The sequence below is a fragment of the Nicotiana tomentosiformis genome, chromosome 1 (genome assembly GCF_000390325.3).
Source record: "Nicotiana tomentosiformis chromosome 1, ASM39032v3, whole genome shotgun sequence".
Classification (NCBI taxonomy): domain Eukaryota; kingdom Viridiplantae; phylum Streptophyta; class Magnoliopsida; order Solanales; family Solanaceae; genus Nicotiana; species Nicotiana tomentosiformis.
The window spans coordinates 95,251,613-95,262,632 of record NC_090812.1 but is presented as its reverse complement, the minus strand read 5'-3'; the positions used below and the strand labels follow the sequence as shown (position 1 = coordinate 95,262,632).

The following is an 11,020-nucleotide window of genomic DNA, read 5'->3' as shown; positions in this document are numbered from 1 at the left end:
AATTGGCCTGTATATACGGAGCGGAACATATAAAAGGATTTATATAGCTAACCCTAATTTGCTTGAAATTGATGTATAACTGACTGACTGATGATTGCATCTGATGTTATGAAGAAAATACTTTCCGTTTTGGTTTCCCGAGTCAGGTCTGATGACAAGCTAATTATGTTAGGCAGTGGTTCTTGTTTATTGCTGTCTATAGAAATCAATTCCCTTCTGATCTAGCAAAACTTTCTTTAACAGTTGTATTATTTGTAAAACCTTAAATTCTACTCTTTGCATGAAAGACGTCTATGGTAATTTGGCATTTATGTGAACAATAACAAGTTGCAGTTACTTCATGAACAAATTTATTGTATTTCTGATAAAGATATGGAACTTGCCAGGACTGGACATCTAAAGCGTATAACGTGGGGGCCCAACATAGGGTAATCAAAGAATTAGGATGAGCCTGACTCTGATACCATGATAAGAAACGGACATTAGGCCTAACTCAACCCCGAAAACTAGCTCATAAGGTGAGAATTGCCCAAAACTATATAAAAAGTCTAAAAACACCATATCCAACTGATGTGGGAACCAACACCTCCCATACGTGAAAGGTGTACATAATTTTAGCTACATATTAGATTTTGTATTATCTTATACATGTAGTTGGTTTGTTACACATTAGCAAATACTTGAGATTTAGGCAAGTGTACAAATAGGAATATTTTAGGAAGGTTCTCTTTTCTTCATTTTTCTGTATATATACTTGTACAATTCATTTGCAAATACAATGAGAAAGAAGGAAATTTAGCAGTCTTCAATTTCCAATAACTTCAGCACATCATATTGATTCCTTTTGTGATTCCTTAGTTGTAAGAATGCATGTGGGATATTAACATCTAAATCCATTCATCAGAAATCACCAGGCCAGTGCCAAGTGTCCAAAGCCTGACACTAGCCCATGTGTAAGCTTGGAAGTTTCATAATGCCAACAGATGTTTGAGCTGCAGCTTTCCTCTTGTAGTTAATTTTTGTATTCAGTTCTTCTAATTAATACCTGATAAACAATTTGCTTCAGTTAGGAGGAATATTTGTTCCCTGGCTTGAACTTTAAACATCAAATTATTGTTAAGAATCTTAAAATGACCTCTCTTAGTAACTATACCACTGAGCTCAGACATGGATTTTCAAATACCTTTGGGCATGAGAAGTGTGGTGACTATTTACTTTTCCATTTGGAAACTTCTCTTGGCGATGGTGTTCGAGCCTTCTTGTATTTTATGGTTCTTGCCTATTGTTTTATTGGATTGTCAGCTATAACTGCTCGATTTTTCCTGTCCATGGAAAATGTTGTTAAGCATACTCGGGCTGTGGTGGTGGAGATAGATCCTTGCACAAACAAGAAAATAGTTAGTTATGAAAAGGTGTGGAATTACACAATTGCAGATATCACTTTGCTGGAATTTGGGACTAGCTTTCCGCAGATCTCCTTAGCTACAATTGATGCAATACGAAACATTGGAAACTTTTATGCTGGAGGTGTGTTCTGAGTTTTGTTTCTATGCACAAAATGTTTGCTATGTTCCTATTATTTGTTTTCTCATCATTCATAATATGGATGTAACTCCGAGGTTTTTTCGTTAGTTTGTTTTGTTTTTCCAAGTAAGAACCGATGCATTTGAAACTGGATAATTATTATCCTCCGTCGCAGTTTATATGGCACTCTTTCCATTTTGGGACTTCCGAATTGTTTGACATTATTCTACTTATAGTATTAACAACTTTTACAAGTTTGAATAAATAGATTACTTATCTGATTAAATTTAAGTTTTTTATATGATGCTTTTTTATATCAAACTGACTAATTTCTTTGCTGTTTTCTTCCAAACTATTTAAATACTATAAATTGGGAAGGAGGAAGTGTTAACTCATTGCAAGCAACGTTTCATTATGTTGGTTTTATGCAAATAATCTGTACACATAAGGCCAGTTGTAAGATTGTTATGCAAAGGTATCCTCTTTCCTTAAGCTTACTTGCATATTTATATGTAAATGCTTATCTCCCTCAAATATGCTGGTTATTGGTTTTTCCTTTTCTGGGGTTTCTTTTGGTTCTTTTCCCCTAAAAGTTTGAGTTTACTGCTTTCGTCGCATTTCTGCATGTTTTAGTATATATATCAAATGGATTACTCTCTCTATTGAATTTGGTCTCCTTTTTCCTTCAAGATATCCTACTTTGCACTTGTAAAATTTTCCAACTTCCCATGTCACCAAGTGCTGCATTCTTTCTTGTATGCAAACTTATACGCTCTATCCGACTGCATTATATTGAGAAGTTTTAGCCGTCTCCATTTTCCCTTAGTTTGTTCAAATCTCTGGTCCTGTTAAAATCCACTGCGAACTTGCTTTACTGATATTGAAGAACATGCTCGAGAGATGTCCCCCACACTCTTCCACCTTTCTTTTAGAGTAAGCTAACATGTTTTGCAGAAATAGTTGACCATCTGATGATTGATTATTCTGTTGAGATAATTTCTTGATTATTTCCATGTTTCATCCCTTTCTAATCTCCAGAAACTGACTGAATCTCTTCTAACCATTGTTATCTTGCTGATAATACATTGTGTTTTTTGACTCGGGCTAATAGGTTTGGGTCCGGGAACCCTTATTGGCTCCGCTGCTTTTGATCTATTCCCGATACATGCTGTTTGTGTGGTGGTTCCTAAAGCTGGAGAGTTGAAAAGGATTGAAGACATTGGAGTTTGGCTTGTAGAGCTATTCTGGTCTTTCTGGGCCTACATCTGGCTTTACATTATTTTAGAGGTTATCTACATTTTCTTTGTTAAACTTTGGAAAGTCATTCTCTACTATCTGGTTTGCCTCTTAAGGTTGAAATGTCAATGGTCTAATAGTGGAATGGTATCATATCCTAATCCTTTTTCAGTTTTTGACAGAAAAATTAGGAATCATGTAATAACATCATGTTGTTGAACACTATTGATTTTGTAGGTGTGGAGTCCAAATGTTGTAACTCTATGGGAGTCTATTTTAACAGCGTTGCAATTTGGGCTCTTGCTACTACATGCCTACGCACAGGACAAGCGTTGGCCCTATTTATCCCTTCCTCTGTTTGTTTTTTTCGTTTGTTATCATTAAGTTGTAATTTCCTTATTCCCTTTTCATGTTTGTTTCATCTTAATTTTGCATGGATAAATCCCCTAAATTCTGCACTTGATGTTTTCTGCATATTTCAGAGCGAAAGGTGAGAGACCAGAGGAGTGGGTGCCTGCTGAGGAAGCTGTATACCAACCTTTTCGTGATCAATGCTCTGAAATAGTTCAACTTGGTGAAGAAGAAAATGGAAGAATGGCTGATATTTTCTCTACTCATTCAGGAGATGGGACAGGTAATTTTTAGAAAGAAATACTTCTTTACGCTTGGATGTTCGCCATTATTCTTGGCAAATAAGATGTTAAGAGAAACTCTAGAGATCGTATATAAATTCTGCATAACAAGCATGAAAAAAGACGATGGTGGGTGAGGAGCGCTTAAAGTGAACAAGAGCAAACTGTTGTGCCGTAAGAAATGGTGATATTTTAGGTTTTTGGACAATGTTAAGAATCTCACATTGGTTGAGGAAATAAGCTGTCTCCTGGTCTTAGATAATCCTCATCTAGTGAGCTTATTTTTGGGGTTGAGTTAGCCCCAAGCTTCATTATCTTAACATGACATCAAAGCCAGACTCATCCCTATACTTAGTCTACCCAATGTTGGGTCCCATGTTACAATGTTCATGCACCAAATGTCCACTCCTGGGAGTGCGGTGGGTGTTAAGTGTCCCACATTAGTTGCGGGAATGTGTTGTTGTCTCCTTATATTGTCTTGGACAACATTCATTCTTAACACACGTACAACATATATGCGAGTGAAGATTTTATGTGATAAAAGATTTGTGGTAGACTATCAGTTCCAGATATCGAGAGGAAGGATATGACCCTGCAATTTTATTTTGGTGTCATGCTTTTGGTTGCTATATCTGATAGGTCCTTGCTTATCAAAATTTGCCTGGTGCAAAATGTAGGCAAATCATCATCTCAGCTCTGTAATGCCAAGATCCTCTCTGAAGAATTTCATGCCCTATCTATTTGGAAGAATCAATTTTTAGATGCAATCACGGTACTGTTTACTGATGTTGTACTATTCTTCTTTATTTGATTTCATCAGTGATTAAAATGTTACCCTGACACTGAAATGTTAGTGTCTATGTTAAAGTAGAAACAATTCTTACTTGCCATGACTACTGACACTACTTTGCTTAATTTCTATTGCTGTCTGCTACTTAGGCTTGAATTACATGTATCTGTCCAAGTGAAAGCAATTTTTGAGGGGGTAAGAGTCCTACTCTTTTTAGTCCCCTTTCCTTTCTGTGGGGGAACTGGTGGGTGTTCCATTTGTTTAAATCTTCAGTTATTTGCTTATTACCCTCTTCTGTAAAATCCGGAATCTGTCTCTGATGATAGGTTCTTTTTTGTTTCTTCTGTTGACATATTGAAATTGTTTTAGCTATATTTTGTGTTGTTACTTTCAAAACATCATGAACTTAGGTAGACAAAAAAGGAGAAAAGAAAGGGATAAAACTTAGACCTTTCACTAGTGAGACTAATCTAGTGCAAGAACTACTTTCTATCTGTTCTTTTATCTTTCTTTTGTTGTAATAGATTGTTTCATATCCTTACAAACTGAAATTCAAGTTTCTTGTTTTCAAGATTTGCGATAACATCCAACCTCTTTTTTTTGTTTCCACTCCTTTGCTTGTTTTTTTTTTTTTTGGTGGGGGGGGGGGGGGGGGGTTGGTGGGGGTGTTTGCAACTCTTTCAACAGTTGGGAAGTGCAGAATCCAGAAAATTGAACAATAAATACCTACGGATTGCAAGAATTGTTTGACAGTCCCTTCTCACACCATGGAGACTTCTTTTTGCGTTTGTGCCTCTGTGTCACATTGCCCATGGCTGGATTGCTTTCATTTGTTCTTTGATCTTCATCAGTGGAATAACTTATGGTGTAACAAAGCTCTCCCATCAGATAAGCTGCGTCACAGGTCTAGACTAACTGCAATTTCATTGTCATAAAGTTTACTGTCTATAAACTTTCTGGACCTGAAATTTGATCTGTACACAACTTACCTGCAGGAATAAGTCCTTATGCCATTGCATTCACGGCGTTGGCTGCTGGAACTTCATGACCTGATCTTGTGGCGAGCAAAATTGCTGCACAACGGCAGATGACAGCTGACTCTGCCATTGCTAACATCACCTGCAGGTTTCTTCAACTACTATGTCCTTATCCTGTGAAATTAATTAGTTGCCTGAGAGCAAAGATATCTTGCGGAGTTGCTTTCATTTATTTGTAACCTTATTCATATAAATAAATGAAAACTTTCAGTAACTGGCCTAAATATTTCCATGATCTCTACCGCCAAAACCAGGCTACTGTGTCAGAAGTGTGTACTTGTCTATTTTCATGCCTTGAACTTGAGACTCGACTCAATTGTCTTATGAAAACTCTGGGTATTTGAGTTCCTAACGTACTTACATCCTTCCACTCTTCTTCCTCGTAGCAATTCAGTGAACATTTGCGTAGGCATTGGTCTGCCCTGGCTCATTGACACACTGTACAACTACATCGCATACAATGAACCACTGCGAGTAGAGAATGCAGAAGGACTAAGTTTCACTTTGCTTGAAATTCTTCTCCACTTCTGTTGGCTGTATTGGTGTTTTGGTATTCAAGCGACTGACTTTGGGTGCTGAGCTTGGTGGACCATAACCTTGGGCATGGGTGACCTGTGTGTATTTCATGTTGTTATGGCTTGTATTTGTTGTGCTATCATCTCTTAAGAGTTTCTGGTGTCATCTAGTCTGAAGTTGGAGTTGCCCAACTTATGGCTAGTTTTAAGCACTTTTTAACTTATTTTAAGCATATTTTAATATTGCCAAACACTGAAAAAAGCTAAAAATAGCTTAAGAGCTGGTTTGACCAGACAGCATGTTTTGGGGAACCATGTTTCACACACACTGAAACATTGAACATATATTTCCTCAAGTGTTTTCTCCGTTGTGCCTGTTCTTAAGTTAATGAGAACTAATATTTTCTTCAATTGCATGCCACATTTACTTGTTTAAAGAATGCTCATCCAGGAATGTTTGATAGTATATCTGCTTCAACTATCGATCAAATAAAAGAACTTATAAGACGGTAAAGCAATGGCGGCGAATTCTTCCATATCCAACACTTATTGTCTAGATAAAATATATCATTGATGAATACTTCAATCTCAAGACAATCCAACTCTAAATTCTACGGCTAAACTTCTGGAAAGAATCATCAACATACAAAAAGGAAACCTCCATTCTCCTCTTGGAATAGACCATCCTCAAGCAGCAGCTCCTACACAAGCAGTAACTGGCACAGCACTATTTTGTTTTGCAGCACTATATTTCTTGGTGATGAATCTAGCAGATCATAGAACAAGACGTTATTAAAAAGTAATAAAATATATGGTATAAGCTCAATAAGATTCAGAGTGACACATTGCTGTCATGAAAGGCTTCCCCACAACACTAAAGGGTGCGAATTGTCATAAAGTGTGGGATGAATATAACACTTAACACTGAATAGAAGTGAAACAAGCTCAACGGTTGTAGGAGCTAAGCTACATGCTATATTACCTGAAAAAATCCCTCCATAACAGCTCATACATCAGCCAGTTCAGTCCAGTGCCACTACCACCATCTTTCTGGCTAGAGGCAGCAGAAATCGTTCTGCACACAAAGTACCAATGAAGTGTTGACCAGTTATACCAGTCTCATAGACTTTAGTATCAGGATAAGAATTAAACTATTAATCAGACAATACCTTGAAGTGGACTTTTTCAATTCATCAAACATGGAACGAGGAGAGAGACATCCCATAGCGAGCCAAGGAGATATTTTGCAAGAAAAGTTTGCACCATATATGCTGTCAGTAGTGCCATCTTTGTTTTCCTTATTTGGTTGGGCTTGACATTCGGCTGCAAATTTTCTGAGTCTCTGCAGTGCTTCATTCTCTCCTCCCACAAGGGAAGCATTAGCAGCTGGTTTTCCATTCTAAATGAGGAGCAAATGCAAATGTTTTAAGTATACCAAGATAAAGAAATGTTTATCTTTGTCGTGGTTTGCTAAGTAACTGAAACAAATCAACTTTGTCTGAATCGTTTGTGATGTTAAAACAACTTACAATTCCTAAGTTTAAATACAGCATGAGAGCTACAATTTCAAGTCAGTGAAATATGGAACAGCTTTTTAAGTGATTACGCACGGTGCATGTAGGTAATACTTAAAAGCAACCTCCAAACATTACTCCCTAAAGAAGGTTCTTTCCAGATTACATTTCGAGCCAGCAAATAAAAGTTGTTTGGTGTGCTGTGTCCTGGTTGGTGACCAGATAATAAGAAGTTCATCATTATATTGATCAACAAATTGCCAAAGCTATGAGCTTGATATTTCAGTACACAGTACTAGTCCATACAAGGATACTACAAGTAGAGCGAGGGTAATTTAACTTACTGATGCTCAAATGCCAAACACTAAACCTACTTAAACATGGGGTTAACTCTTATAATGTTCACAATACAAGAGATGCATTGCATTAAACCATCAAATATTTCTGACTTGAATCACTTCCACTCTGTTATAAAAAAGGACTCTTGATCGTCTCTATCACTTAAAATGAAGTAGCTAAGAAACAGAAAGCAATGTGAAACTAAAGAACAACAACTATACCTCAATCTCAAACTAGTTGGATTCAAGTATTAAAAAATAAAACTAGTTGAATTCAACAATCTGAATTCTTACCATCCGCTATACTACATCTGAACCCGTGACATTCCAATACTCAATAAGAATTAATCGTTTAAGTCAAAATTTGTCCTTTAAGCAAATTAGGAGTTCTCAAACAACAGAAGTTCTCTACATTTTCTAGATACCAATGTAAAACTTGTTTCATTCCATAACAACTAAAACTGGTTTCATTCCAATACTAAATTATCTGTCTTAGGCGTTCTCTACATTTTCTACCGATCAATTTGAAATTAAAAACCGAGCAAAATAATAATACCTGACCCAGGGTGGTGCTCGGATTGAGGCCCAAATCAACCAAAGAAGGAATCTCCCCAGTTTCCACATCACCTCTGGCAGGCAATCCCCTCAACTGATCCAATGCCTCGATCGTCTTCCTTACCTCCAATCCTTGCACTTTTTCTCTAAACCCTCCGTAATTCGTTGGCATTTCCTCCAACTTAAAAGGCAAATCATCAACATGGTACAATGTACTACCCCAAAAATACTTAACCTCCACTCCCTCATCCTTCATTACACTCTCAATCTTATCTTCCCCTTTAACCTCATCATACGAAACTTCTCTATGAGCATACACTGCTTCAGCTCCCACAGCTTTAGCTAATTCAACCAACACAGTCTCTGGTTTTCCAATTCTAACAACAAGATCAGACCCTCTTGCCTGTAAATTCTTCCTAAGGTCAGTGACGGATTCAATCAGGAAACTAGCGCGATATGGACCGGTTTTATCAAACCCAGATGAGGATTTACCGTAATCTCTCGGGTCAAAACAGTAAACGGGTAAAACAGACATGGACTCATTGTGGGCAGCGTTGAGGGACTCGTTGTCGTGGACACGGAGATCGTTACGGAACCAAACAATGGATGCTCGTCGAAGGCCTGCGGCATTAGAGGGCTCAGAAGGGCGAAGTGGGTTTAGAGTGAGAGAATCCTGAAGTGGGTTCGCGGAGAAGGTTGACTTGAAGTTGGATTTTGTAGGAGGAGGGAGGGAAGCTGAAGCTGAAAGAGAAAGATTCGAAAGAGATGAAATTTGGGTTGGGATTTTAACTTTGTTGGGTCTGAAAAGGGTGGAGGAGATTTTGGGAGGAATAAGGAAGTGGGTGGGGAGAATTGTAGAGAGAGAAAGTGAGATGGAGGCTATGGGTAGAGGTTGACATGGGACAAGTTGTTGGTCTTCTTGAGGTGTTTGGTTTTCTGGGTTGTCTGAAGATTGGTTCTTGGAATCCATTTTCAGGAAATGAAACAGAAGGAGAAGGAGAAGAAGATGATGATGATAAGGGATGGGTTTATGTCCTCCAAAGAATTTGTTGGTCTTGTTTAATCTGGTGCAGTATTTTGCCAGTATGGTTTATTATGCACAAAGTCTTGTCTCGTTGTGTTTTGCTCGTGTTAGGTTTGTGAGTTTTTATTTTAGAGGTTGGTGGAATAGTGAGTATAAAGTTGTTGTCTGCGATTAATCACTATTTTGGTTAGAGCCTGAGCTTACATTTTCCTTACCTAATTTTGCGCCCAAATTGGGGCCTGGAGGGGAGTTGGTAAAGGCCTTGGGGGGAGTAGGTGTTTCGAGTAAAAATTGTCTAGGGTAGCCACCGTTTATTTACTTTTTAAAGTCTATTAAAATTAATATGAAAAACGGCGTTACCCTTTCTTCTATCTCTTTTTCTTCCCAAAAGAGCAGTTCATATTAATGCTGCTCAAAATAGCCTTGCAACTGAAGGTTACGTTCTGAAAAGCAAAAAAATATCATGGGGCAAAATAAAACTAATTAAGAGACCTAAGTTCAATAAGCATTACCTTAACCAAAACCAAAAGTATAATTCCAAAGGTTCATATCAGATTAAAATTTATTTTGTGATTAAGAACACCTTCACCCAAATTTCAATATCTACATAGGTTAGATCCAACAATTATTCATCGTCACTTGATCCTGAAGTTAGAGTTGGAAGTTCAAAAATTAAGGATAGGTAGTCCTTAAGTTAGAGTTACAACCACATAAATTAAGGACAGGTAATCCTGAACTTAGAGTTCCAAGTTAAAAATATAAGGATATGTAGTCCTGAACTTAGAGTTACAAGTTCAAAAGTTAAGGACAGGTTGTCCTAAACTTAGAGTTACAAGCTCAAAAACTAAGGACATGTAATCCTTAACTTAGACTTACAAGCTCATAAATTAAGGACATCTAGTCCTGAACTTACAGTAACAAGCTCATAAGTTAAGGACACTTGGTCCTGAACTTAGAGTTAGAAGTTCAAAAATTAAGGACACTTGGTCCTTTACTTAGAGTTACAAGCACAGAAATTAAGGACGGGTAGTCCTAAACTTAGACTTACAAGCTCATAAATTAAGGACAGCTAGTCCTGAACTTACAGTAACAAGCTCATAAGTTAAGGACACTTGGTCCTGAACTTAGAGTTGGAAGTTCAAAAATCAAGGACACTTAGTCCTTAACTTAGAGTTACAAGTTCAAAAGTTAAGGACGGGTAGTCCTAAACTTAGACTTACAAGCTCATAAATTAAGGACAGCTAGTCCTGAACTTACAGTAACAAGCTCATAAGTTAAGGACACTTGGTCCTGAACTTAGAGTTGGAAGGTCAAAAATCAAGGACACTTGGTCCTTAACTTAGAGTTACAAGCACAGAAATTAAGGACAGATAGTCTTTAACTTAGAGTTACAAGCACAGAAATTAAGGACACGTAGTCCTGAATTTCGAGTTCCAAGTTCAAAAGTTAAGGACACGTAGTCCTGAACTTAGAGTTACAAGTTCAAAAGTTAAGGACACTTGGTCCTGAACTTTTATGAGCAGAAGGGTATTTTCGTCCAGGCGGGTAAAATTTTTTAAAGCAATGGCTAAAGACTAAAGACATTTTAAAAAATGGCTTAAAAGTAAATACATGTCTTATTAGTGGTTAACTGTGCACTTCCCCTGTGTTTCAACATTAAATATGTGAGATTTGAAATAAGTAATTTTTGAAGTTAAGTTGAAAACGAAAGTAAAATTTGAAATTGTATTTGAATATGCTTCACTTTAAGCAGTTTTACGAAGGAAAACACTGTTTACTTGAAAGGTGATAAACTACTTTTTCAAACTTGAAGCTCAACTTCAAAAGTTTTTGAAACTCATCTGTATAACCAAAC

The 11,020-nt window shown here is 37.2% G+C and overlaps 2 protein-coding genes across 2 annotated transcripts; one reads left to right on the top strand and one right to left on the bottom strand.

Annotated features, from left to right (window-relative positions):
* The first annotated feature begins 524 nt into the window (after window positions 1–524).
* Window positions 525–6,145, top strand: LOC104104472 (magnesium/proton exchanger). The gene is given in 9 exon segments (XM_018773533.3): window positions 525–1,527; window positions 2,636–2,811; window positions 2,998–3,116; window positions 3,243–3,394; window positions 4,070–4,164; window positions 4,870–5,086; window positions 5,178–5,307; window positions 5,606–5,726; window positions 5,728–6,145. Coding segments are annotated over 9 exon segments (1,590 nt in total). The 5' UTR covers window positions 525–1,130; the 3' UTR covers window positions 5,911–6,145.
* Window positions 6,146–6,242: 97 nt separating this feature from the next.
* Window positions 6,243–9,305, bottom strand: LOC104104471 (blue-light photoreceptor PHR2). The gene is made up of 4 exons (XM_009612564.4): window positions 8,143–9,305; window positions 6,904–7,133; window positions 6,717–6,809; window positions 6,243–6,500 (listed from the first exon to the last, which is right to left on the bottom strand). The coding sequence occupies exons 1-4, from the start codon at window positions 9,109–9,111 to the stop codon at window positions 6,422–6,424; spliced, it is 1,371 nt and encodes a 456-aa protein (XP_009610859.1). The 5' UTR covers window positions 9,112–9,305; the 3' UTR covers window positions 6,243–6,421.
* Window positions 9,306–11,020: the final 1,715 nt, after the last annotated feature.